At 46.9% G+C, this 25,833-nt stretch overlaps 1 protein-coding gene across 1 annotated transcript in view; it reads right to left on the bottom strand.

Annotated features, from left to right (window-relative positions):
• Positions 1-25,833, bottom strand: part of CLSTN2 (calsyntenin 2) — a 564,000-nt gene that overhangs the window by 117,620 nt on the left and 420,547 nt on the right. The window contains exon 6 of the mRNA XM_065875795.1: positions 3,440-3,625. Within this exon, the coding sequence (XP_065731867.1) occupies positions 3,440-3,625 (186 nt within the window). The remainder of the gene's footprint in view (positions 1-3,439; positions 3,626-25,833) is intronic.

Below are 25,833 nucleotides of genomic sequence, written 5' to 3'. Positions count from 1 at the left end.
AACAACAAATGTCACAGAAGCAACGCCAGAACTCAAAGACACCAGGAAGAGCCCCAGGACTGACCCTGGTGAGCACAGAGGGCAGGCGAATATTGACTTAAGGGGAGCGTTTGGAATGGCGAAGGAGAGAGAGATGCTAGCGGGAAGAAACATGAACAAAGGCTTAGGGATGGGAATGAACTGGGAACGGGGACAGATGGGGTACCCTGGCCAAGAAGAGGCAGGACGGCAGGGAGAAATGGGCTATAAGGACGGATCAGCAGGATGTAGGTGGGTCCTCGGGGGTGTGGAGAGCCAGGCTAGAGCTAGGCATCCACACCTGGATGTTCCACAGGTCCAGTCATCATTGCTCCCTAAATCTGCCCTTGCCCCGAATTTGGTGGCCACTGGCTGGTGGCACTCTCGTCCAGTTAGATGCTCACATTAGAATCTTCTAAGATTCCTTCTTTTTCACTGCTGACAGCTAATCAGTGACTGACTCTTACCTCCTAAATCTGTCTTAAATTCATCCCTACCGCCACTCCCCCAGTTCAGAAATCATTCTCTCTTGCTTAGACTATGACGATAACATCTTAATTGGTCTCCCTGTTTCCATCCAGTCAATAAAGATTTGTAAAATGAAAAATGCATGGACGCTGGGGCTTAAAGTGTCATGGTGGCTCCCTGGCTGGGAAACCCCGCCAGCAACTTGTCGACTGTCCACTGAAAACACAGAGAAGCTTGTCTCCAGAACCTAAGGTGCCCCATGGGAGTCAGGAATTACAACCCAGGCTCTGCTTTAGAAGCGATCTGGCCTGCCTTTCCCTCATGGTTTGGAGAGCGCGTGGGGCCTGAGGAAGCCGACCCCAGAGCAGACGGGCATCTGTCTCACTCATTTGCTCCTGCCCTTCTTTCCTGAACTCTCCCTCTGCCGATTCAAGAGTCAGACTCCTAATCTGGAGGCAGGAGTGGCCCTGCCTGTCAGGCTCACTCAGGGTTCCCAGAAGTGCGATGGGAGGGTGGCACTGCCGGGAAGGTCACCAGAAGGACAGGCAGACCTCTCTTAACAAATGGTCGCTCCCAGCACCAGATAAGCTCGCATCTCAGGGGAAAGTGCTTTCCTGACTGAATTAACCTGCCTTCCTGCCACGCGAGGCTGGCAGCCCAGAAGCAATGAGCTATGTTAACAACCAGATGCAATCTGACTCTAAAGTTTCTTCGCTCAGAAAATCCTTCTCACTCTCCCGATCTCCTGGTCTCCCCCTCGCAACATTCAGAATCAAATCACCAGTGTGTGCCCTTGGGCCCATCTGATCTTTAACAAGCTGACTCCATCATCTCTTTCTAACCTGGAGGAGTTTAGGAAATGACCGTCACCCGCGGTGGCATGGGGTGGACTTGACTTATAATTCAGGTGTGTGGGGAGCGAAATGGGATATTCATTCAAAGTAAGCTGTCAGCGGAGCTGGCTTCTCCGCTCCCGGACTGAAGGAGAGAACCAGAGGCAGCTTTCTCAATGTTGCGGGCCCCTGAGAGCCACTTTTACAAGAGCAGTTTGGAATATGGAGGTCGTGGTGTTTTTCCGAATCTCCTGCATCATTCCGGAAAAACGTGCCTTCCCACATGCCCTCCTTGCCGGCCTGGTGACATGACAAATAGGACGCGGTGATACCCGAGCAGGGTGTATTTCACATTCAGTTCTCAAATTGTCACTCGGTCCTTTGGGCAAGAGCTGTGTGTGTGAAGGTGTGGGGGGGGGGGGCGTGCACACGTGTATGCATGTGTGTACCTGTGTGTGCCTGTATGCACCTGTGTGTGCATGTGTGTGCATGAGTGTGTGTGTCAATGTTGAGAGAGAAAAACTGCCCTGAAGAGAGTAGTGGAGGGGTCCCCAGGAGGGGATGCAGGCTACGCTGTGTGTTCGGGAGCCTCCTTTTCCTTTGGTGGGGATGGAGTTACCCCCAAGTGTAGGCCCCGTCTAAGAGGAAGCTCTTTCCTAAGCTGCCCACAGCCCCGCTGGAGAGTCAGTGTGAGGGCCTGAATATTCTTGGAGAGAACAGAAATGAAATATACGTGGTGGGGATGAAGGAGACCCATCAACCCGTGCACGGTGTGGTTTACCAAGCACATGGCACCATCCCCCCCGTATTAAGTATCTTATTCCACAGCTGACTTGAGCGGTTTACGTTCCAGCTCCAGAGGCCTGGCCTGGAGTCACAGACCCTGAGCCAAAGAGCCCTTCATTCCCACAGACCTACCTTCAAAGTCTGGCTCTGTCACTTTCTATCTGCGTGACCTTGAACAAGTCATTTTTCCTCTCTGGGCCTCAAATTGTCCATCTTTAAAACTGGGTGAATAAGACCCTCCTCAGTGTAGTGGGGAACTTAGGGTAGGGCATGTGAAGATTCTAGGAGGGTGTACACAGCAGGCGCTCAATAAAGCTAAGCTTCCTCGTGTAGAACCTCCAGCAGCCTGGCTCCTAGTTCCGGCCTGCTCCTTTCTTGGGGCGCCATCTTTCAGCCCGTGGACAGCAAGCCCTCTGTCCCCCACACTTGGACTTTCCAGATCCCACCTCCACTCTCACCCTAGCTCTTCTTTTCCGACTTGGGCAGCCAGGCCTGGCTTCACCGGCATGTGATCTGAACAGTCACACGAGGCCCCCAGCTTGGTTTAATGCTTTGCTGTTGCTGCCTTAAAATTCTCAAGAATTTTGGAAAAGTGTCCTGCACTTCCATTTGCACTAAGCCCTCAAGTTCCATAGCTGGTCCTGAGGGAGGAGACCCACCTCTCCCCAAGTGGCTGACACCACCCTTCACACTGGCCCCTGGGCAGGCACCTCTCTGTAAACCAACACAGTGGAAGGGATCCCTGTTCCTTCAGGCCCTGTGCTAGGTGCTCTTAAACACATGGTGCCGGGCTTCCCTGGTGGCGCAGTGGTTGAGAATCCGTCTGCCAATGCAGGGGACAAGGGTTTGAGCTCTGGGCCGGGAAGATCCCACATGCCGCGGAGCAACTAAGCCCGTGCGCCACAACTACTGAGCCTGCGCTCCAGAGCTCGTGCTCTGCAACAAGAGAAGCTACCACAATGAGAAGCCAGCGCACTGCAACTAGAGAAAGCCCACGTGCAGCAACGAAGACCCAACGCGGCCAAAAATAAATAAATTAATTTAAAAAAACAACACATGAGGTCATGAATCTCTATTTTACTGATGAAGAATAGAGGCACATCACTTGCCCACAGCCACACAGTTGGTCCATGGTGGGATCTGATCAGGTGTGTCTGATGCCAAAACCTGTGCCCTCTGACCCTTTAACCATCATAAGTAAACACTATCCATCCAGAGGTTACACATACCAATGAAGTGGGGAGGGGCGATTCTTTCATAATATAATAACATATGCTTTGTATATATTGTTTAAAAAGATAATTAAAAACTAATCTCAACAGGGAAAAACCTACCACATAATTTCTGAAGGGATTTCTCAGAGTAGGTCTCGCGGTCACAGCCCTTCCCGATGTAGTTGGTCTGCAGTTCTGTGGTGATCTGGATGGAGGACACAGCCCCGTCGCACGTCTCCAGGTGGATGCTGGGGAACAGGGGCACGCTCCCTGAGCCAGGCTGGTACTCAATCCTCTTGGTCCAATCTGAGCAAACAAGGGAAGAATGACAGTAAGTCAGGTACAGACAGTTCCGCTATAACACGTGTTTTGAAAACGTGAATCTGTTCCACCACAATTGATATATTAGGAAACAATTTGAGGATAATGGGAATTTCACATTTGCTTACGCAAGATTTCTTGCACGAGAAATATTAGGTGAATGCAGAAACCTGCACCCAGCTGAGCTGAGCCGAGCCATGTAGGAATGTACAAAACAGACACGTGCACAGACCTCAAACATCTACCAGCGACTCCCCTCACCACGTGTGAAAAGCCACACCCGCCTGGACCACTGTTACAACTTTCCATTCCCATCAGAAAACCCTCTTCACAGTAACGTACCAGCTGCAACCTTTCCTGTGTCCACTTCCACAAGCAAACCTCAGGTCTCTTCAAGTACTATTATTGTAGTACTTATCTATTTCTTAACCACTTAACCTGTGTAAAAGTAACACCGTGCTAACGTTTTCCCTCTCTCTCTTTTTTATGTGTCACTGATGACATTTTCGAGTGTCAAGCCCCTCGCCCCATTTTCCCCGTTTTGCCCAGCAAGGTGAGTTTTAGGAACGTATACCTCTGGTCACAAAATAAAGGCAAACAAGGTAATTCAGGATTACATGAGGCCACGAGGTGAGGTGCAAGGACTCTTTCCCGAACATTCAGGACTGTGATCCACTTAAGGAGGGCTGATGGCCTTATCCCTGCTTTTTAGTGGAAAAATAACTTGGAGACAATAAAATGCTGGAGAGGAACAAAATCACAATCGAAATGGTACCACACAAAACAGAGCAATCAACAAAAATACACAGCAAGCATGAGTGTACACAAGAATTGATTGAAACAACCATAGCAGCCACTGAAAGTCAGAGGCAAGTCGAGGCCACGCTCATGGTGGCTGGCAACAGCGCTTGCTGAGAGCGACAGCTGCCTGAGAGGTCTGTGCCAGCCTGAACCAGACTTGTGGGTAGAAGTCTGAATCATCAAGGAACATGAGTTGTGGATACTATTAGTTTATGAATCTCAAACATTTGTCACATTGCTAGATGGAATCCTTTTGCTAAGGTAGAAATGAAAATCCATGGACTGCCTGCCCTCATCCTTGAGAAACTCGAGAGAGTCCTGCATGTGGGGTCATTCATCAGCCACCAGGGGGTTCCCCACAAACACCCCATGGGCCACCGGCCGCCACCTTGAGGAAACCAGTGGAGTGGAAGGGCTGGGCTTAGGGACTGTCAGATGGCTTTGTTCAGTAAGAATGCATTTATTTGTTTGGGGTTCTTATGTACCTGGCTCTGCTTGTAGCATCACGGATACAGCAGTGAAGGAGTCAGGAAGGGTCCCTGCCTTGTGGAGCTGGGGGAGAGAGGCACATAATGAATATGTCCATGCTGTCCCGTCAGGGAGGGTAAGTGCTATGAAAGGAAAAGTGGTGACAGAGAGTGACTCTTTAGATGGAGAGAGTTCCTGTCTGAGCTGAGACCTGAACGTCAAGGATGAAGGCCCATGGGAAGCCTCAGAGAAGTTCATTTGAAGTGGACGCCGCAATGCTCTTGGCTTGACGCAATCAGGTCAGGAGTTTCTTGGGAAGGTTAGTGAAGGTCTCCTAGCCTCAGGCCCCTCATCAGTACAGTAGGGACCACACTGGGGGCTGAGGGCCAGGTGCAACAATGCGGGCCTGACATGCAGTAGGGCCCCAGTCCATGTTATTCCTTCCCCAGCGAGCAAAGGAGATGTGCATCCCCCCTGCACTGCAACCCTGCCACAGTCCAGCTAACCAGGTCATTTGGGTTTAGCTCTGAACCCCTGAATTAACCAGCCATACTTTAAGGGTTTTCTCTGAGCCATAAGCAAAGATTGCACACCATGTTGTGGGGTTCATCACCAGGTAACTTGCCATGGGAGGATATTTAAATGATGGCGACTACAAGTAAAAGAGAATACACCCAATTACATGTTTTTACTCAGAGCTCTGTGGGGCTGTGTCTTCTCCTGGAGGATGAGATCATGAAGCTGCTATAGCCCACGCTCTAGAGGTCAATCTAAAGGACCAATCACTGGTAGACAGGAGGGTTTTTTCTTAGATATATCTAAAAGTCACAGTGCCGTAAGCAGAGGTCCGCACATGACAAGTCTTGTCGTGTCCTAGGTACACAATGTTTCATACTATTGAGCATTCAATCATGCCATTTCTTCTGCGTGGAGTGCCCTTTCTATTCTCTTCTGTCTGTCACCGCCCCCATGTAAGCTTTCAGGATTTCTCCAGTCTGGGTTGAAAGCCTCCTCTGTGCTCTCACAGCGTATTCACCATTAGACTACAGTATTAGACACCAAGCTGACGGTTACCCTGAGTCCCCATCATTTTGCACAATGACCGGCACAGAGCACATGCTCACTAGACAGTGGTAGGAAGTGTGAATGGATCCTGTAGGATATCATCTTGGAATTATCCGTTCGTGTGCCTGCCTCTTCCTGTAACTAAGAACTCTTTAAAGGCAGGAATTGTGAGTTTATCTGTGATCCCTCCACACCTAGCTCTGAGCACAGGAAATGTTTGCCAGGTGGATCTGAGAAGCCTCAGAGACCTAACCTTGACTTCAGCCATGGCATCCCTTCTTGAGCCACAGAGAGAAGCCACAGCCTGTTTGTAGCCTCTCTGGTACCGCCTCCGTCTGCCCCTACCCTCAGTCCTGCAGAACCATCCATCCCAACAGCAGCCCATTACACGTTTGCTTTTCTTTGTCCTCAGCAAGGCAAGTGGTCCAGAACTGATAATGGAGGAATCTCTTCCCAATAATTAAACATGGTGTCAAGGAGGCGGCCTCTTTCCTTCCCTTCCTCACCCTTCTCTCCCTGGATCTTCCTTTTCTTTAGAGATACAGATTTAAAAATAATCAGGGAAATGGTTTTGTGCAGGGGGACCTTGGTATGGCCTTACATCAGTACCGGTTCCCTTTATTCTGTGGGGACTGTGGGTGTCTCTTTGTCATCTAGATATTTTAGTGGTTATCTCTGATGAGAAATTCCACATCGAGTCCTTTTCTGAAGGAGTGTAAATAAAGAAGCAAATAAATAGCGAAGGAAAAGTCAGTGGAGGCACAGTCCTAGCAAAGTTTTAATTCCTTTTGCCGCCCCTGGGTAGAAGGGACACGTCCTTCTCTGGAGAGAAATCAGGCACAGAAGAGCTTCAGGATCATCACACCTGCCAGTTGCTTTGGTGACCTCATGAGGCTCGTTTCTGAGGGTTTATGAAGCGTAGGCAAAATTGCAACCATATAGTAAAAGAAATCAATGAAGCTTTCTGAGTGTAGCGTCCTGGAGACAGTGGGAAGCTCACACAAACATCTTTCATTTTCCAAGAAGGAGTTGGGGTGGGGATTAAGAGAGCAAAATGCAAGTCATCGAATTCAGCCTTTGTCACGTGAAATATCTATTCATCTTCATTTTCCAGAGGGAAGGATGGCAGGATGGCTAAAAGTATGACCTTTAAATTCAGGGTGTCTGTGTTCAAATTCCAGGCCTCCCACTTCCTGTGTGAACTCTGGGCAAACTACTTACCCACCTTGAGTCTCAATAAAAGTCACACCTACCACCCAGGATCTGGGGGGATTAAATGCAGTCGTTTCAGCCTCAAACACAAGGGACATAGTCAACAGTTATTATTGTTAAGTGATTATTTATGCAATAACATTTATTGCAGGAAATAAGAAGACATACAATTATTAGCACCTACAAGGTGCTAAGGGATTTTAGGTCTCTTCTTTCATTTAATCCTCCCAGCAACACAGTGAGTGAGTGCTACTATCTTTTCGTTTTTTAAAATAAATATATTTATTTATTAATTTTTGGGCTGCGTTGGGTCTTCATTGCTGTGCGCGGGCTTTCTCTAGTCGTGGCAAGCAGGGACTACTCTTCGTTGCGGCACGCGGGCTTCTCATTGCGGTGGCTTCTCTTGTTGCGGAGTACGGGCTCTAGGTGCACGGGCTTCAGTAGTTGTGGCGCACGGGCTCAGTAGTTGTGGCTCACGGGCTCTAGAGCGCAGGCTCAGTAGTTGTGGCACACGGGCTTAGAGGCTCCGCGGCATATGGGATGTTCCCAGACCAGGGCTTGAACCCGTGTCTCCTGTGTTGGCAGGCGGATTCTTAACCACTGTGCCACCAGGGAAGTCCATGAGTGCTACTATCTTAATTGTGCAGATGGAAAACTGTGGCTGAGTGTTGGTGTGACTTGCCCACAGTCACAGGGCTCTTTTACAATAGCTCCTCCATGATTCTGAGGATTTGCTAGAACTGAGAATGGTGAGTTTTACAGATTCATTTTTGTTTTTCAAGATTTTAAATTTTATTTATTAGTTCAGCTGTGTTGGGCCTTTGTTGCCGCGCGTGGGCTTTCTCTAGTTGTGGCGAGTGGGGGCTACTCTTCGTTGCGGTGCGCGGGCTTCTCCTTGTGGTGGCTTCTCTTGTTATGGAGCACAGGCATCAGCGGTTGCGGCACGCAGGCTCATTAGTTGTGATGCATGGGCTTATTTGCTCCGCGGCATGTGGGATCTTTCCAGACCAGGGCTCGAACCCGTGTCCCCTGCATTGGCAGGCGGATTCTTCTCCCCTGTGCCACCAGGGAAGTCCCCAGATTCATTTCTGAACCTTCAATTTGCACTGATATATCAAAAAAAAAGATGATAATCTCTGATGCTCGTAAAGGATCAAGGAGTGTTGTCAGTTTTATCACTGCTTGACCTTGGGGGCAGTTTGTGTGGGTTGCTTTGACACTGAAGACTGGAGAGATCTGGGCTTGAATCTCATCTCCTCTGAATGCAGGTCATGTGACTTTTGCAAAACAGTTGTCATCTCTGGGCCTCCGTGGCCTCATCTGTAGATTCGGGATAGTTACACCTCCTCGTGGGCTCGTCGTGAGCGTTGAAGGCTAAGGGCCCAACACAGCAACCTTCCTGCTGAAGCCTCATGATAGAAACATCCCACTCCTTGGTTCACAAGCTTCCTAAACTTCTCTGAGCTGTCCTGCTTGGAAACAAAATCTTTTCAGTTTATAAAGGACCTAGAGATTAGTTAATGAATTGTGGTTCCACTGTTTTCTCAAATGAAGAGAAAGGAAGTAGACCACCTGTTGTTTTAATAATCAAGCTCGATGACATCATAAGTATTCCTGAAAAGGTTAGCACTGGAATGCCTTCAGGAACTAAATTCCGTCTCGGTGCATTAAGGATTCAGAAACAGGATGATTGCATTATAACTCCTGCTGAATTGGGGGAACATATATTTTCTCATCTGGAGAATATTAACCACTTGGAACTCTCTTATTAGATGCCTGTGGGTGGAACAAAGCTAACCTGAGACTTCTGGAAAGCACAGGCTTTGAGGGCTCTTGTAATCCAAGACACTCAGGTCCATTGTTCCAATTCTGAACTCAGAAGTGACGCAGAAGGATGAAAGGGACAGACACAGGTGTGTCCGAACATTCCTTTTTCCTTTATTGTTCACGTTCAAAGGGCCTCCAGCTCTTCCTGGTCTCACCTTCTAGCAGAGGAAGAAGCATCGGGTTTTCTAGGATTCATACAAGGTAAGTGGCTGGATGTGGGGATGCTGGGAGTGGGAGGGATAGGAAAGGGGTTTTCGCTCCTGATCAGGGATTGTTCAGGCAGCTGACATTCTAACCAGTCTTTGCAGGCATCAACCACCTAGCATCTTTCATGACCTTCTCTTATAAATAAGTGGCCTTGATTTGGCACCAAGGGACTTCCTTTCCCACAGGGCAAAGCCAGGGAGGTACCTATGCTTAATAGGGAGCATCTTTATCTCCACTGGCCATCCAGTGCCTCTGAGTTGGGGGTGAGTAAAGAGGTAGAGATGGGCTGGAAAGGTAAGTGGAGATCAGATGACAGATGCTGGCTAAGAGGTTTGGGTTTCATCTTAGGGCCAGTGAAGAGCCATAAATGGGTTCTTAGTGAGGCCATGAAGAATCTAGACTGTGCTTTGAAAAGATCACTCGGCAGCTGGCTTAGGGCTGGTGCTCATTTTCAGAACACTAGAACATTCCTGATTGCCACCTCTCAATCAACCCACACAGAGAATCACCTCTGACAGTGTCACATGAGGTGGAATTAACTTCAATTCAATTTAACTAAATTCAAAAGTGTTAACTCTGCAGCTGGACAGACTCAGGTCTGAACCATGGCTCTGCCACTTCTTGGCTGTGTGGCCTTAGGTAAATCAGTGAACCTCCCTGAGCTTCATTTTCTCATCTGTAGAATGATGACAACACAAATCTACCTTGCAGAGCTGCTTTGGGAATTGGAGAAAAGGTATGCAAAGCACCAGGAACAGAGAGCTACTGCCACCACTACTATCATCAGTCTTGTATCATTCTTATCTTTATTCTAGATGACATGTATTTACTGAGCATCTACTATGTGCCAGGTAGAGCCCCAGGCATGGGAGGCAGAGATGTGTGACTCATAACCCTTAACTGGATGGTGCTGACGGTCAGGGCAGTGGCAGCCACATGGCCAGCTTTCAGGCAGACAGAGGGACAGAGGGACAAAATGTGGGTCCCAGAGAAAAAAGAGGAAGAGATAAGTTATCCCGACCAGGGTGATCAGAGGCAGCTTCCTGGGGGAAGTAACCTGGGCTTTGTTTTAATATAGGTGGTATTATTATTTAAGTGTGATAAGGCCAACAGATCAGGATATTACTGCCATTGATAAGAGAATTTGTTATACTCACAAGTCCCAAAGAGAGGGGGCTCACACCACCGGGGGCACATGGAGAAGCACAGGGTCAGTCAGGAGGCAGAGGGAGAGGGGAAAACCATAGGCAAGAGCCTGTACCGTGGTTTGAATGGGAAGGAAGAGGCGAGGCAGGGTAAGCAGCCTTAGGATCGCCTAGTTCGTATAATTTCAGTGGCCTCTGGGGCGTAGGGGCTGTCCCTCGATGTCTGGTACCTGGCCCTGGGGTGAGTAGGGCAGGCGAATGTTGGCTGGAGTGTGAGAGCCTGATAAAAGAGGTGGATGGGGATGTGGGTTCTGGGTTGGTTGGTTAGTGTTTGAAAAGCAAAAGGGTAAGTTGTTTGCTCTCTCTAGGAATTACCTAATTGAGAGGGGCAGTTCCTCCAGGCTCAGCCAGTCCCCAGTTGTCAAAGCTTCAGGATGCAGACAGTAGAAGGCATGGTTAACACAGCACTGTAGAATGAGGGGCATCTGGGGGGCAGAGAGAATTCTAGGGTGTCACCACCATGGTCTTGGTGCTGTACAATGCCAACGGGTGCCATTTAGATGGAAAACGACATGAATGGTGCCCCCCGATCAGCAGCCTGGCAGGACTCAGAAAGCATAGACAAATGTAAGGCCAAGGGGTGGGCCTCTAGGAGGCCTGGTGTGAGATGGGCCGGAAAGGAACTTTGGGGCCAGGTTACAAAGGACTTAAGTGCTGGGCCAGGGAGCGGCCCTTGTTGTAAATGGGAGTGAAAAGGGCTGGCTTCTGAGACTCGCCTTCTCTCTCCTCTCCCTACAGGGCTCCTGGGGTGAATTCCTCAGTAACCCAGCCTGACTTTGGGTAGGGCCATGGTGACACTTAGGCAACAGAGTATAGAGATGAGGGGTGAGGAGTCAGACACCTGCCTTCTCTGCTTGCCAGCTAGTGCTCCTGGGGCAAGACACTCTCTACCTCAGTTTCCTCATCTGTAAAATGGGGAGGAATTACAACTACATCTCAGGGAGCTGGTGTGAAAATTAGATAAGACCATACATGTGTTAGAGCCAGGACTCGTGCCAGGCCTGCATGACTCCAAAACCCAACCCCAAAAAGGATCCCTTGCTTTTCTGAGTTCATTTTCATTTAACATTTCCTTTTCTGCTGTTGTGGGTTTATAACCGTGAGATGGGACATTCAGCCAGAAGGAGGCAGGAGGTGGTGAGGAGTCCAGTCCGGGTTCCAAGACCAGCTTCATGTGCAGAAGGGCCCCATACTTGGTGTAACATTCTGCTGTCACTCTCTTGAAGATCTTAGTAATTTTAAAGCAAAAGGCTTTTCATTCCCATTTTGAACTGAGACCCACGAATTACATAGCTTCCTTTCCAGCTGAATAACCTTGGGCATGTTCCTTAATGGTTCTGGGCCTCAGTTTCTTCATCTGTAGAATGGGAATATTAATTACCCCAAAGGGAAGAGCCCGGGCTTTGGGGTTAGACCCAGGTGTGAGTCCCAGGTCTGCCACTTGGTACCACGGACAGGGGGGCCAGTCAGTTCCTTCCCTGCCTGAGTTTACTCACGCAAACACTGGTGATGTTATCACCTATTTCAGAGCTGCCGATTGGGTTTATATCAGATAACAAACACAAACCACTTACCCTGGGCCCAACACATAAGAGGCACATCTACTTTTGAGCATTAAATTATATGGCTTTCCCTTCCCCAATTAAAAACAATTACATGCAGGCACAATTTAAAAAGAAAGAAAACACAAACTCTCTGAACTAATTACAAATATAAGGAATCCTTGCCCTTCCTTTATTACTAACCCCTTGGCATTCACTATACTTAATCTTCACAAGAGGATTTTATTACCTTTTAGTTCTTACTAAAAAGGGAGATCTTAATTAACTACAAAGGAGAAGAAGGGAGAGAAAAAATACCCATAGTTCAGATCAGGGAGTACAACTCAGGTCAGCCCTCTGCCTCGTGATCAGTCCCTGGCCCCTCTGTGGCTGGTCCTTCTCTTCCTCCTGAGAATTATTTACTGTTTGTTTATCACCCATTCATGCTCTGGAGCATAACTTATACATCACTGTGCAGGGCCTGGCACATAATAGGTGCTCAATAGATATCTATGAAATGAGTGAGTGATTAGATGTATGAAAATCTACACACACACACACACACACACACACACACACACACACACACTCCAATTTCGTCAAAGGCGAAGAAGGCAGTCATCTGGAATTCAGAGATTCTGGACTGCCACGCATTAAAATGAAAAGGATCCAAGACGTGGCATGTGTGTGTGTGTGTGTGTACACACATATGTACACACCTCTGCCTGAGTTTGAGTGTCTGTGGACAAGTGTGTATGATGATGAAATTGCACTTACATATGACTCCAATTTTGGAAAACTTCATGTATTTGCAATTTTTCTAATCCCCTGAGATGTCTCAATAAATGTCAAATGAAACAACTAGTAATTTGTCCTCAAATTTTGTCCTGCCTGTGAAGTTCTTTCTAGTTTCCTGATGACAGAGGGAGTCTAATTCTGTCCCAAATCATCACCATGATTACCGACTCCTTGGCCTGATAATACCCTCACATTGTCATCTGGGTGATTTCAGAGGCAGGCATGTAGGTGGACAATTTCAGGCCTTATTCTGGGAGCACCTGGGAAACTTCAGACAGCTTCCTGCCCGATAGCTTCTAGATGAAGCCCGAGGCTTCTATTGTACCATCTTCCTTGGCCTGCCATTGTCAACCAGGAGAACCAGTGCTGAGAGGTAAGGACCATGTAAAGATGGCTTGTGATCAGACCAAGTTGGAAACGTAATCCAAGTCTAAATCATTTCTGATTTTGTGGAGGGCAAGGGCAAGGGCAAGGGCAGATTCTGGGGCAATGCTGCTCTCTGTGGTCTATAGACCGGTGTGGCCTTGGAAGTGCTTGTTATAGTCCTGCCACAGAAATCCAGGGTAGCATTTAGAAATTTTATAGCAATTTGACAGAGTAATTTTACATTTGTTGAATCTAATTATACTTAAAAAATTGGCTTATATTTTGAATGCCTTTGCTAGTTATTTCATTTTTCTAGAAATCTGTCTCTATTATATTTTTGCAAAATCATGCTCCATGATGATTGGGAAAAAAAAACTGGTCCTTCCCCGTACATGATTTGAGAAGTGCAATGGGGAAGAACAAATCTGTTTCTTTGACTTTAACCTTTGTATTCTGTTGTTTTTGCTTCCAGTTAAGAATGTTGCCTATAGCCTGAAATATACAGGATAGCCCATTCTCAAGGCTCTGACCTTTAAGGGTATAACGCTTTTCCATTTGTATGGAGATAAAAAGTTGCAGAACAGCGAATAACATTTGTCTTGTTGGAGGTTTGACTTGACCTGCCTGGACAGCTGCAAGAACGAAGGATTCCAGCACCAAGAAGTTTGCAACAACTAACCATGCCCCCCTCATCATGCCCTTAAAATTGCTTTGCTGAAACCCTTGGAGGAGTTCGGGGGTTTTTTGGGCACGAGCCACCTGTCTCCTGGCATGGCCCTGCCATAAACATTTCTCTGCTCCAAACTCTGACGTTTCAGTTTGGTTGGTCTCACTGTGTTTCAGGCATTTGTAGCCTATCAGACATATAGTGTACATATGCTTTAATGATTAAAAAAGAGGGCACATCGACCAGAAGTAAACAACGTTCGTGTTAAAAGTAAAGATTAAATGCCCCTCTTCTTGGGACGCCAATGCTGATACTTCTTTGATGATAAGACTCCCATCCCAGGTGCCGAGGCCATACTGACTCACTGCGTATGTGCCGATCTGTTCTTTTTTTTGAAAACCTGAAGAAGTATAACCCTGACTTGTTTAATATTCTTTGGTCTGACAAGATATAAAACTGTGCTGAAAACGCTGTTTCTCCAGAGCAGTTTCTCAGAGTCATCTCGGAAAATGGCTTCCGGGTTAGTCTTCAGTCTGGCTCAAATAAAACTCTTTTCTATTCTTATTATTGATTGCTTATTGACTATTTTCGTTGACACCCTCCTCCGCTGGAAGGAGTACACATCCCTGGCCTGGCGATTTTTGGCTTGGCGATATGACTGGCTTTGACCAGTAGCCTAAACGATTCATTTATTTCTGTGATTGTTTTCCATCTGAAACTCTCACCCCCTACCCCATTCCCATCTACCATCACAAGTTCCACAAGAGCAGGGACTGTGTCTCTTTTGGTTAGACTGTAAATCTCCGGTGCTTGGTGCAGTTCCTGGAACATGGCAGGTTCTCAATAAATATCTGAAGAGTGAATGACAAGGATGCTTCACGGAAGGTGTTTCTGCCCAGGTTCTGTTGCCTTCCTTCTAGATTCTCCTGCTCATTCCAGTCTCTCTGAATTGAAAATACTGCTGCTGTTCTGCAAGGCTGGGTTTGGGTTCCTTTCTGTGTGCTGCTTCTCCAGGTCCCCTGGATCTGCACATAGCCCTTGGGTGAGTCTGTTCTGCCTCCACGCCTGGCACAGGCCCCCGGGACACTGCAACCCAGTCTGGTTGGCCCCTGGCTGTCCATGCGCTGTGAGGGGATCCATTCACTTCGGCATGGTTCTCTGATGTCCATGTGATCACCTTAGTTTTCCAACAAGCCTCTGAGCCTGCTGGCCCTCCCCTTTCACCCTGGCTCCACGCTGTCTGGGGCTGTCAGGGCAACAGCCGATGCTGCCATCCAAGGGAACCGTATGGTGTTCAGAAAGCAGGGTCCCCACCTAAAGCTTGGTTGCTGCTTTCTCCCCAACCTTTTCATCCCCAAAGATCCTCATCTCACATGCTTCTCAGCTCCCAAACAGAAACACATCCAGCAGAATGGATGCTGGAAAGGTGCAGAAACCAGGCAATTTAAGAACAGCCATTCCGGAAAACAATTCTCCCAAGGGGGAAATCATTAACTCAACCAACCAGGGTACTTTCTCTTGGATTTATAGAAACTCTTCTCTCTTATGTCCAATAAACATGAGCATTTTCCAGGCAATTTTCTTATCTTGGGACAAATGCATTATTGGTGCAAGACGGAGTAGCTATTCTTCAAGAATCTTTATGTTTATAGCCCTGAAAAGCATTTACAATGCTAGAGTATGGGCTTTCATGCACACACTTTCCGTCTTTTTGTAAAGATGGCTTATGTAAACTTTTCATACTCCAGTCACGTAACTCTCTTTAATCAATAGATCTGTTGCACACGGCTGCAGATTTATTTTTTTAAATAAAAGGACCACGACTCCCCGTGATATTAGAGGACTGCAGGACTTTTCATTTCACTGAGCGACTTTCTACAACTAGAACCAAATTGTCATCTCTTCAGAAAAGATGGCACAAATCTGCAGAGTCCATGAAATACACTGGCAAGCCGAGAGTCCAAGTGCACAGGGGTGAAGGGAGGTGTCCCTCACATGGCCGGGGGCAGCGGAAGTCATGGCAGACAATTAGGAAGATGCTCGGCCAAACTTATCTCAGGCCTCAAAACGCCCAAACACTTTGCTCCAGGTAATACACGCCTGAGAAAGTAATCCAAAATGCAAAGACTTTTGCACAGATATTCACTGATACACAGAAAAGTGGAACCAAGCTAAAGCCAGACAATCACACTGCCCTAGCTGACTTCAAGGACCCCGTCAAGCAGGTTTGACCTTCTTGGAGAGAACGTCACACAGCTGCTGAGAGCGTGGTGAGGTTTCATGACGTGGGACAATATATGTGGCACAAAGTTAAGTGGAAAAAAACCAGAGTTCAAATAACTATGTATGAAGGGAGAAAGGTATACTATAATACTGATAACACTGCACTCAGTACATCATGGGGAATTTTTTTTTTTTTTTTTGCGGTACGCGGGTCTCTCACTGTTGTGGCCTCTCCCGTTGCGGAGCACAGACTCCCGACGCGCAGGCTCAGCAGCCATGGCTCACGGGCCCAGCCGCTCCGCGGCATGTGGGATCTTCCCGGACCGGGGCACGAACCCGTGTCCCCTGCATCGGCAGGAGGACTCCCAACCACTGTGCCACCAGGGAAGCCCGGGAATTTTTATTGTAATTATTTTCCTTTAAAAAATTATTTTTAAATGAGCGTGAAATACTCTATAATTTGAAATATGTTTACATTAAAAAGTTGCAATGGCTCAGTTGCTACTTATTGCACAGAACCGGCAAATGTTGCCTGAAAACCATCCTTCTCCCTTGCCCACCAGGGCCGACAGACAACCTGCCCCTTCTCTTTGCCACAAAGGGCTCCAGTTGGCATGTCTGAGTGCCGCCCACAGACTGGGTACGGGGTGCTTTGTCTTGCATTCAGTAATGAGGGATGTTATAAATCCACGGAGCTGAGAGCCTGAAGAGCAAAAGCCTTGGAGGCTGGGAGGAGGTGACATGCTGTCACTATTTGCTTCTGGGCCTGGAGCCTGGAAAAAGGTGGGAGAGTCTGCCCAAGGGAGGGTGCCATTTGCCAAACCTCCGCGGGTGGACAGGCCCCAGCTCCTCGCTGACAGGTGCTGCCTGTGTGTCGCTGGCCGCCATCACCCAGGGATGCAGAGTCTTGGGCCAGAGACAGACACTGGTGGTGGGAGACGCAGAGGGGCTTCCGGTCTCCAGCTAAAGCCTCATTGCTGAAACAAGGCAAAACAAACAACCCACTTGTCTTAACCTGGCTGAAAATGTGGTCACGTTTTACTCTAAATACTAACTTCCCCCAGTCAGGTTACAGAAATTCGTCATCCTCAGAGTGTACTAGTTTCTAGAGGCCCCAGACAGGTTCCCCACATTGGCCCATGATCTGATAGGCAGCTCCAGGCCCCCCAGGCCCCTTGAGCTTCCACTTTGCCCTGGGCCCACGTGCCCATGCCTGCTGCCCCCGTGGGGGGGCCTTGCCCTGTCCTCCTGACTAGGGAAACCAGCCTCCTGGCTGAGGGTACCAACTGGGGATGCTCTGAAGGCACCCAGACCTCAGCAGCTGAGGTTGGCTGGGCTCCATGGAAAGGGAGGGAGGAGGGACCCTCCCTGCTGAGGCCCACCATGCTCCTCTGGGCCAGGTGAACTCTGGCTGTTCCGCCCACAGCCTTACAGGAGCTCTCTGGAAAGTTCTGTCTACTTCATTCACTGTCTGCATTGGAAATCATGCCACGTCTGTCATGGAGACAAACAAGGAAACACACGCTGGTTCATCCACCTCTGCAGAATTTTCTCCATACCCTTCCCTGCAACGCAAAGTCTGGTCCCCCGTCAGTTAAAGAGCAAGAGATGCTGAGCGGGACGCGGGTGGAAACCGATTGCTGGAAGGTGCAGCATTTAAGCACCAAGCTCTCCGGCGGGTACTCCTCCCTGCCCGTTCCCAGCACGGCCTCCATCCCCACCCCCTCAGTGCACCTGGTGAATGGTACTGACCCCCCTCGATGCAGCTTCAGTGCCATCTCATCTGGGAAGACTTTCCAAAGGCTCAGGCGCCCTGTTCTCTGCTCTCCCAGCCCCTGGGTCCCCCATCACTGCTCTGACCTCCCTGGATCAGAATCATCTATTCAGGATCAGGTCACCTGCTTGCCCTCACCCTCCAGCTCCAGCTCACAGCCCCAGGACTCCCCACCCACCTGGCTCAGGGTAGGCCCTGGGGGGAAGTTCCCTGAGTTGAATGGAAGCTTTGAGAGCCTCTCTTTTGTGCTGGGACCATGGCCGTCCCCCTGCGTGGTTAGAGTGGGGTCAGTTCTCCAGGCCCCTGTCTTGGCATTTCCAGGGTCATGACACACTCCACAGTGTGAATCCAGGGCTGACTCACAGCTCTCCAGCCTGTTGCTCAATCCACCAAGAGCCATGTGATGAGGATGCAGAGAGGAGGGGGCACGATTCTGCCCACTTTAGAGATGAGGACAAGTGCGGCAAAGAGAGGCAGGTGGCTTGCTGTGGTCACATGCATATCACGGAAACCAAGTGTGTTTGACGTGCTGATGACGATATCAGTGTCTAAGCTAATGCCACCCAGTAACGTCTTGGCTGGGCCTCTTATATGTGTTATCAGTCTGCCTGGCATCCATCTGAGGAAGGAGGGCCGTTTCACCGATGGGACAACTGAGCCTGAGATGTGAAACGACCTGCCTAAGGTTACACCCCCAGCAAATGGCACCAACAGCCTGGCCTGACTCCTAAAACCACTCTCGAGGCCTCTGTTTCTTCATCTCCCTTGTGGGTCTAATGGAGCTGCTCCTGTGTGCCGGGCACACTTCTGCCTCGGGACGACCCTCTGAGACAGGTACCGTTATTAGTCTCACTTTGCAGATACCACATCCGAGGGCTCAGAGAGGTAAGTGACTTGCTTAGTGACCCTGACCTGAGGCATGGTGAAACCTGGATTTGAGCCCAGATCTTTCTGGCTTTGGAGCCAGCCTTCCTAAAGCCATACCCTCTCCTGACTCCCCGCAGGGAGAAGATTCAAGTACCTGCAAATATTAAAAGAACTGTCAGCGGAAGAGGAAGTAGGCTGAATGTGTGTGGCTCTGGGGGAGACCCAGGTCCATGGAGAGATAGGGTGGAGTGTGGAGTTCTGAGTCAGAAGACCTATACCCGCCGTGGTTCCACCTCTCAGCATTTGGATGTCCTTGGGCAAGCCCGTCCCCTTCTCAGAATCCAAGGGGTCATCTAAGAAGGCTGAGAGATGCCCTCCTATCCTGAACAAAGGCAGGCACCAGCGACAGGCTTGTGTGGCAGGAGTGATATCTCTCCCCACTGCTACCCTGAAAGCCACTGTCCTCTCTCACGGTACCCTGATGTCCAATGACACATCTTCTTTATAGCACGAGGGAAGGGTTCTGGCTGCAGGATTCTCTGCAAGACAGCTTTCCTCCAATGGTCTCCCAAGGAGGCCAGTGTTCTCCTTTGCTCTGAGACACTGCATCTGACTGGGCAGGAGCCCTGTGTGTGCAGGCAGAAGGGACTGGGGTAACGCCCACCAGAGTTAGTGGAATTCCAATTACTGGGTTTGGGGGCAAAATGTTCCATCGTGATTTAAAAAATTGAAATAAAGGGAACTAGAAAGAGCTGTTCTTCACTGAGCCCCACCATGTGTGGTTCTGAGGGTGGTGCTGTACCTGCAGACTTTCATCCCATCCTCATTAGAAGGCATTGTTGTCCCCTTTGCACCTGGGGAAGCTGAACCAGGCAGGAGTGACTTTCTCGAGGATGCAGACTGCACTGGAGCTGAGCTGGGACTGACGCCTGGGTTCTCAGCCCCCGAGACTGTGCTCTTCCCTCCCCACCCCACTGTCTCCCTTCGGTTCCAGTCTTCAGCTCCGAAATCAAGGACGTGATGCTCAAGCCACACAGACGTACCCAACTCTACGGATTTCAGGGTGTGTGTATGTGCGTGTGCCCATCTGTGTGATAGCATCTATTGTATCAGTTTTGATCATAACATTATTTGCACGGTGGTTTAAATTTTGCAAAGCATTTCCACACATAGAGCCTCTTGTGGTCTTCTTAACAATCTCACGAAAAAACTGGGCCAAGGATCATGCTTCTTAATTTACAGTTGAGGAAACCGAAGCTCAGCCAGGGAAGAGGTTTCAGCAAAGCCTGCGGACCAAGATGGCGCTAAATGCTGATGGAGCCCTTCTTATCCCCATCCAGCTCTGTCTTCTCTGTCTTTGTTCCTGATTCCTGCAGCCCTGCGACCCCATAACCTTCCTGACTCCTGCATCCCTGCGCCCCCATCACCTCTCTGACTCCTGCAGCCCAGCACCCCTGTCACCTTCCTGACTCCTGCATCCCTGCGCCCCCATCACCTTCCCCCAGTGTTGAGTTCAGGGCGACAACTGGGAAAGGTGGGTGGAGGAATCAGAGGAAGAATGGAAGGAATAAAAGGGGAGGAGGGGAAGGTGGAGAATGGGGAGACGGGGTCGGGCAGAGAATTCTGATAAAGAAGAGAGTCAGGAGGACAGGAGGAGAATACACAGAGGGTGTGTGGGACAAAGGAGCTGAGCCCCTGGGATGAACCTCAGATAAAGCCAGGTTCTGTCCTGATGAATGGAAGAGTAGATGGTGGGTAATTGTCATGCTCATGTCTCTTATAGGAGAAAAGTGTCTTCCTGCTCTGGTGTGAAGAGCTGAGCTTGGGCCTGACGTCTTTGCATTTGAAGCTTAACACCCAGGTCTCAGGCTCAAGTGGGGTTTCTCTGGCCGGTGAGATCACCAGAGGCAACTTTAGGTTCAGACAAATAGTCTGAAAGCAAGAGATGGACAATCTGCAAGTTTGTTTTCAAATGAGCTGTAATCTCAAGGGGACAGTGTGATGGACCAGGCTCAATGAAGGAAATGTGAGTTGGGTGAGTCAGAGAGAGGAGAGAGAAAGAATATCGGGCACCTTTTAGATGGAACCTATATATTGCTTCATTGAACTCTAGCTGCCCTTTCAAGGTAAGTCTCCTCACCATTTTGGAGATAAGGTGAGAGGTTAAATACGTTCCCTAAGGACACAACAGTTGTGTCTTTTCTGAACAGTTTTCTGAGATGCCCTTTTATAAAGCTGGTTACATGCCCCTTTGGAAATTCCCAACTTCCTTGTTCTATCCTCCTCCTTCCTCCTCATACCTCAGTCCCTCTGGGATAGACTGACATGAATGTGAATTCCATCTCTGCCATTTACCAGCTGTGAGGTTTTGGGCAAGTCACTCAATCTCTCTTGGCCTAAGTTTTCCTCAGCTGTAAAATGGGCTAGAATTGCTTATCTGTCCTCTGTGCAGTGAACCTTGCTTTGGACTTTTGTAATTTTTTGCTTCTGTCTAAATGTGTCCATTTATTGTTCCATTTCTTTCTAGGCTGTCCTAGGTACTCCAATAAACAACTTCCCACTAAGGAGTCAATGGACAATAATAGCTTGGTGCAAGTGTCAACAAACATTTTCTGGAATGGACCATAGTAAATATTCAGGCTTCGAGGGCCATCTGGTCCCCATGTAACTACTCAGCTCTGCTGTTGTAGTGCAAAGGCTTCCATGAGATAATATGTAAATGAATGAGTGTAGTGCATGCCAAACTTTATTTACAGGCATTAAAATTTGAATTTCATGTAATTTTCATGTGCCACAAAATATTATTCATCTTTTGATTTTTTTTCAAGCATTTAAGATGTACAAACCATTTTGTAGCTCACGGTTTCACAGAAACAGGTTGACTAGATTTGGCTTGTGGGCTATACTTTGCTGAACCCTGGCTTAATAGTGACATTTGGCATTTGCAATTTAAGTGGGGATTATCTTATTAAAGAAGAAAACCACAGGCCACAAATGCAATTGCTTGTGATAAGCCCATGATATCAAACCTAGATTTAATACCTGACCTAACTGCAGTTTCAACCTTCCCAAGAAACGTAAGCTTAATCGGCCAGTCTGGAATTTTATTCTCAGCACCAACAAGGTAATCTGTCACGTGCTCCCTCTCTATCCCCCAAAGGAAGAAGAGGCAATCTGCGTGAGAGACCATTGCTCTTTACCCCAAAGAAGGTGACCTGGTCTCTGAAGCAACTCTTTCTTTTTTCTTTAGCTTTTTCTTTCTTTCTTCTTTTTTTTTTTTTTTTTTTTGCTAATAGCCTCCTTGCCCACGCTCCTTCTATAGAAACCCTCCATTTTGTACAACTCCTTGGAGCACCTATTTACTAGACGAGATGCTGCCCGATTCATGAATTATTGAATAAAGCCAATTAGATCTTCACATTTACTTGGCTGAATTCTGTTTTTTACCAGATTTGGTGGCAGCAGTGGGATTGAAGCAAACTTCCAATGGCATTTGGGGACAACAGGGAACACAGGCATGGTGCCCCGCGAATACTTTTCAGTTCACAGTCCTTCTCACCATTTCCAAGGGCCATTGGCAAATTCTTCTCAGTTTGAGCTCCATTCACTTTGCTTTCAAGCTCCCAGTATAATTGGCTTCCTTTATAGGGCAGGTCAGCTTGAGCTGGTAAATGATTCTGCCTGCAGCCAATTGAGCTGACAGATGATTCTGCCTGGAGCCAAGCCCTTAGCCTTTCAGAATGCAATTTCCAGATTTTTGAGTGGAAAACTCCAGCCATTGATTCTGTTCCCAGATTCCACACTGGGAACTGATGAAGGTTTAGTGTGCAATTCCTCATTTGCTTGGAATCCTTCCCCAGATTCCATGTTGGGGACTGTTTGTGGCAGCTGCAGTTCTCCATTTTGTTTGGAATCAGTCCTCAGTTCCTCAATCCTTGGGGTTTGCTGGTTCAGTCCTTTCCCCAAGGTTCCATGGGAATTGCTGGCGGTGCACACAGGGCCTTCTTTTCGCCAGGACACAGAAACATCTCTTGGTTACTGCCTATATGTTAATGTGCTTGCGTTTGTCTTCTTTTGTGTAGATAAAGGCTAATTGCTAATGAGATCCTTTATATCCAAAGCTTGAGTGTGCCACCTCCGGCATACCTTCTTATTTGATGTCTGAGCGCTGTGATTCCAGAAGCTGTAGGTATTTACAAAAATGGCAAAATCTTGCTCAGCTTGTTTTGTGTCTTGAGAGCTGGGCTTGGTAGCCACCAGCTTGAGGGTTGCAAAACATGGCTAAATAGAAATGTGAGTTATACCCCATTTATGGCTGGGCACAGCTGGATAGAAATATGGGTTAAGCTCCATTTGTAGCCAGGGACCTACCAAACTGCTGTCAGCCCTTAGAGGAATCACAATGGCCATTATGAGGAATAGATAGATCATTTAAAAAACATACCTAAAAGCAAGGGCTCCCAAATCATACAAACAGAACGGGATACCTATTTTAATAGGTATGCAGAAGTCTACAATAGTTTTTGAAATTCCAAAAGAGCTACATTGAAAGACTTACTGCAAAAGCCTAATGAAAACATTGAAGACATAAAAGGTACCTAAAACAAAAGCTACATCCCAATCCTTTGGGGAATTGGAAACAACTGTCTTTGTCTTGAAACTCTCTGCAGGGTCAAAGGTGTGGCTCTCTAGAAGTTCAAAGTTCACCTGCCCTACAGGGAACTATCTTCAATATCCTGTAATAAACCATAATGGAAAAGTATATGGAAGAGAATATATATTTGAATCACTTTGCTGTATACCAGAAACTAACACAACATTATAAATCAACTACACTTCAATTAAAAATAATAAAGCAAGCAAACAAAAACCACAAAGTTCACCTGCCTTTTTTTTTCTTTTTTGCCAATCCCCAAACCTCACCTATTCCTCTCAAAATGCTTACAAAAATCAGGACATTGGAAACAGAATTGTACTGCGCTTAATCTGTGCCTTTGTGATATAAATTTCCTATTCCTATCTTCTTTAGGACCAAAGAGCCATTCTTTGAGATGCAATCTTAATAGGGAAGTTTCTCACCAGAAGAAAAAGAAAAAAAGAGTGAGGAGGTATTTGGAAACTGGGCTAACTAGAAATCTTACAAATCTTTTCCACTAATATTAGTAACTATAAGCTCTCTGTGTGCAGCAGTATCTTTCTTTGTCTATGTATGTAGATATGTTTTTCTACCTTCGGATGGTATTGCCAAAATTAATTTGTAAAAGAGCTCTAGTTGGTTTCATTTGCTTCAGAAATATAACAGAAACTAACTCAGGTATTTTTCAAGTTCATCGTGATTTAGGATAATCTTTAGTAAATAAAAGCTAATTAAAACAGACATATCTTTTAAGGTTATTGACATTGAACATAATGCAGATAAACCACTTTTATTCTGCTCAGTTTTATTAGATTCATGTTTCTCTGTTGCAAAATTTGTCAGCAAAAAATAAAATAACTTAGAATGATGACTGATTTTGTCTAGTGTCCCATGAAGCTTTTGTGGGTAACTTAAACATGATTGATGGCAGCACACGTTTTAGATAGATGTAAATAGGATAAGAATTTATATATAAACTTTTCAGCAACAATTATATTTTATGGTATAGGTACTTAAAAATAGCCTTTGAAATCTCTTTTGGTAACTTGAAACTTTTGAGTTTTCTAAAGTTAAATGGTAGAAATGTATTAAATATCTAGGTCTTTTATAAATAAGAAAATTGTGAGACATTAATTACTGAACATAGGTTTATCTACTTTTGGCTTCCTATTGCAAAGAAACTCAAGATAAATTTGGTTCTATTAGTGATAGGGATAGACAGGCAGTTGTAGAAGTCCCAGTAGGGGATTATAGAGAGGGAAACCTAGGGAACTTTGGGAGACCACTGTAAGTTAATGATAGCTCAAGAAAGCTATCAGAATGTCGTGAAATGAAGCAGGCTTGCTTAACTATAAGGCCATAAATAAAAGCATGAGATATGCCTGAGGTCACTAAGTGAGAGAAAAAAAATGAGGCCTGCATTCTGCCGGTTGAGTTCATCAAGATAATGAACCTTAGGACCAAGGACAGGAATTTAAGGGAAAGGTGACATTCCTAAGTAGGAGACCCTCATATGGAAACCTGAGATGATTCAACATATTTTAGTATATGTTACCACCCTTCTGCTGATTTGAATAAGCGCTACGACAGTCCTAGTTTGACCTCATAGGGTCAAACACTCTCCTGCTTGATACGAAGGAGGAGGTAGTGATGTAAGCCTGACATCTACTTGAAGAATGAGGAAGAAGGTGGTCTTCTCCCCTCCTCCACTTTCCTTTGATTATAAAAATGTAGCCTGCTTAATCTGTGGGGCAGAGCCCCCTCGCCTGCCCACTTGCTTCCCTCACAAGTGTCCTATGTTAATAAATCTACTTCTTGCCCATCACTTGGCCTCTCACTAAATTCCTTCTGTACTGAGACACAAAGAACCTGAGCCTCAGTGAGTCCAGTCACCAGGTGAGTGATTCTAATTAAAAGACCACGGGTTCAAGTTCCAATCAGAGGTGCACAGCTTCATTAGTAAACATGTTTTGTGTCACGCTGAAAGACTGTCCTGTGAAGAAACACATGTTTCTAGAAATTATGAAATGCGTTCATAAATTTGTCAATCTAAAAAAAATGCTCGTCTGACATGTGGTTCAAAATTGCTTACTTCTGAGTGTTCACTAGAAATTAAGGTTTCTAAGAGTTAAGAATTCTAATTCATATACGTAATTAAAGCTATTCGTAATAATAAGGGACCCAACTTTATATGCAAGGAAAGTGAGATGTGTTTCTTGGTTAAGAAAAGATATGAGGTATGGAAATGCATTCCTATTAAGGGAAATGAGAGTAATTTTGCCTAAACTAGAACTTCTGGTTATGAAGGACAAACTAAATTGTGTACAGAAAGTTGATGAGAGCGAGAAAAAGATTGTATAAATTTTACCTTGTATAATCCATCAAACTGGTTAAAATTGAATCGATATCATAAGGGTGTTAAAATATGCTTTACTATCAGTATATGGTCAGGCCACTCAAAATGGCTGTTCTCTTGCTCTCTGTACCTCCCCTGCCAGACCAGTGCCTGCTTCACCTACACCCTACATGCATGACT

Source organism: Phocoena phocoena, chromosome 4, assembly GCF_963924675.1.
Source record: "Phocoena phocoena chromosome 4, mPhoPho1.1, whole genome shotgun sequence".
In the NCBI taxonomy this organism is placed as follows: domain Eukaryota; kingdom Metazoa; phylum Chordata; class Mammalia; order Artiodactyla; family Phocoenidae; genus Phocoena; species Phocoena phocoena.
The sequence above is the reverse complement of the archived record's forward strand: the minus strand, read 5'-3'. Positions and strand labels throughout refer to the sequence as shown.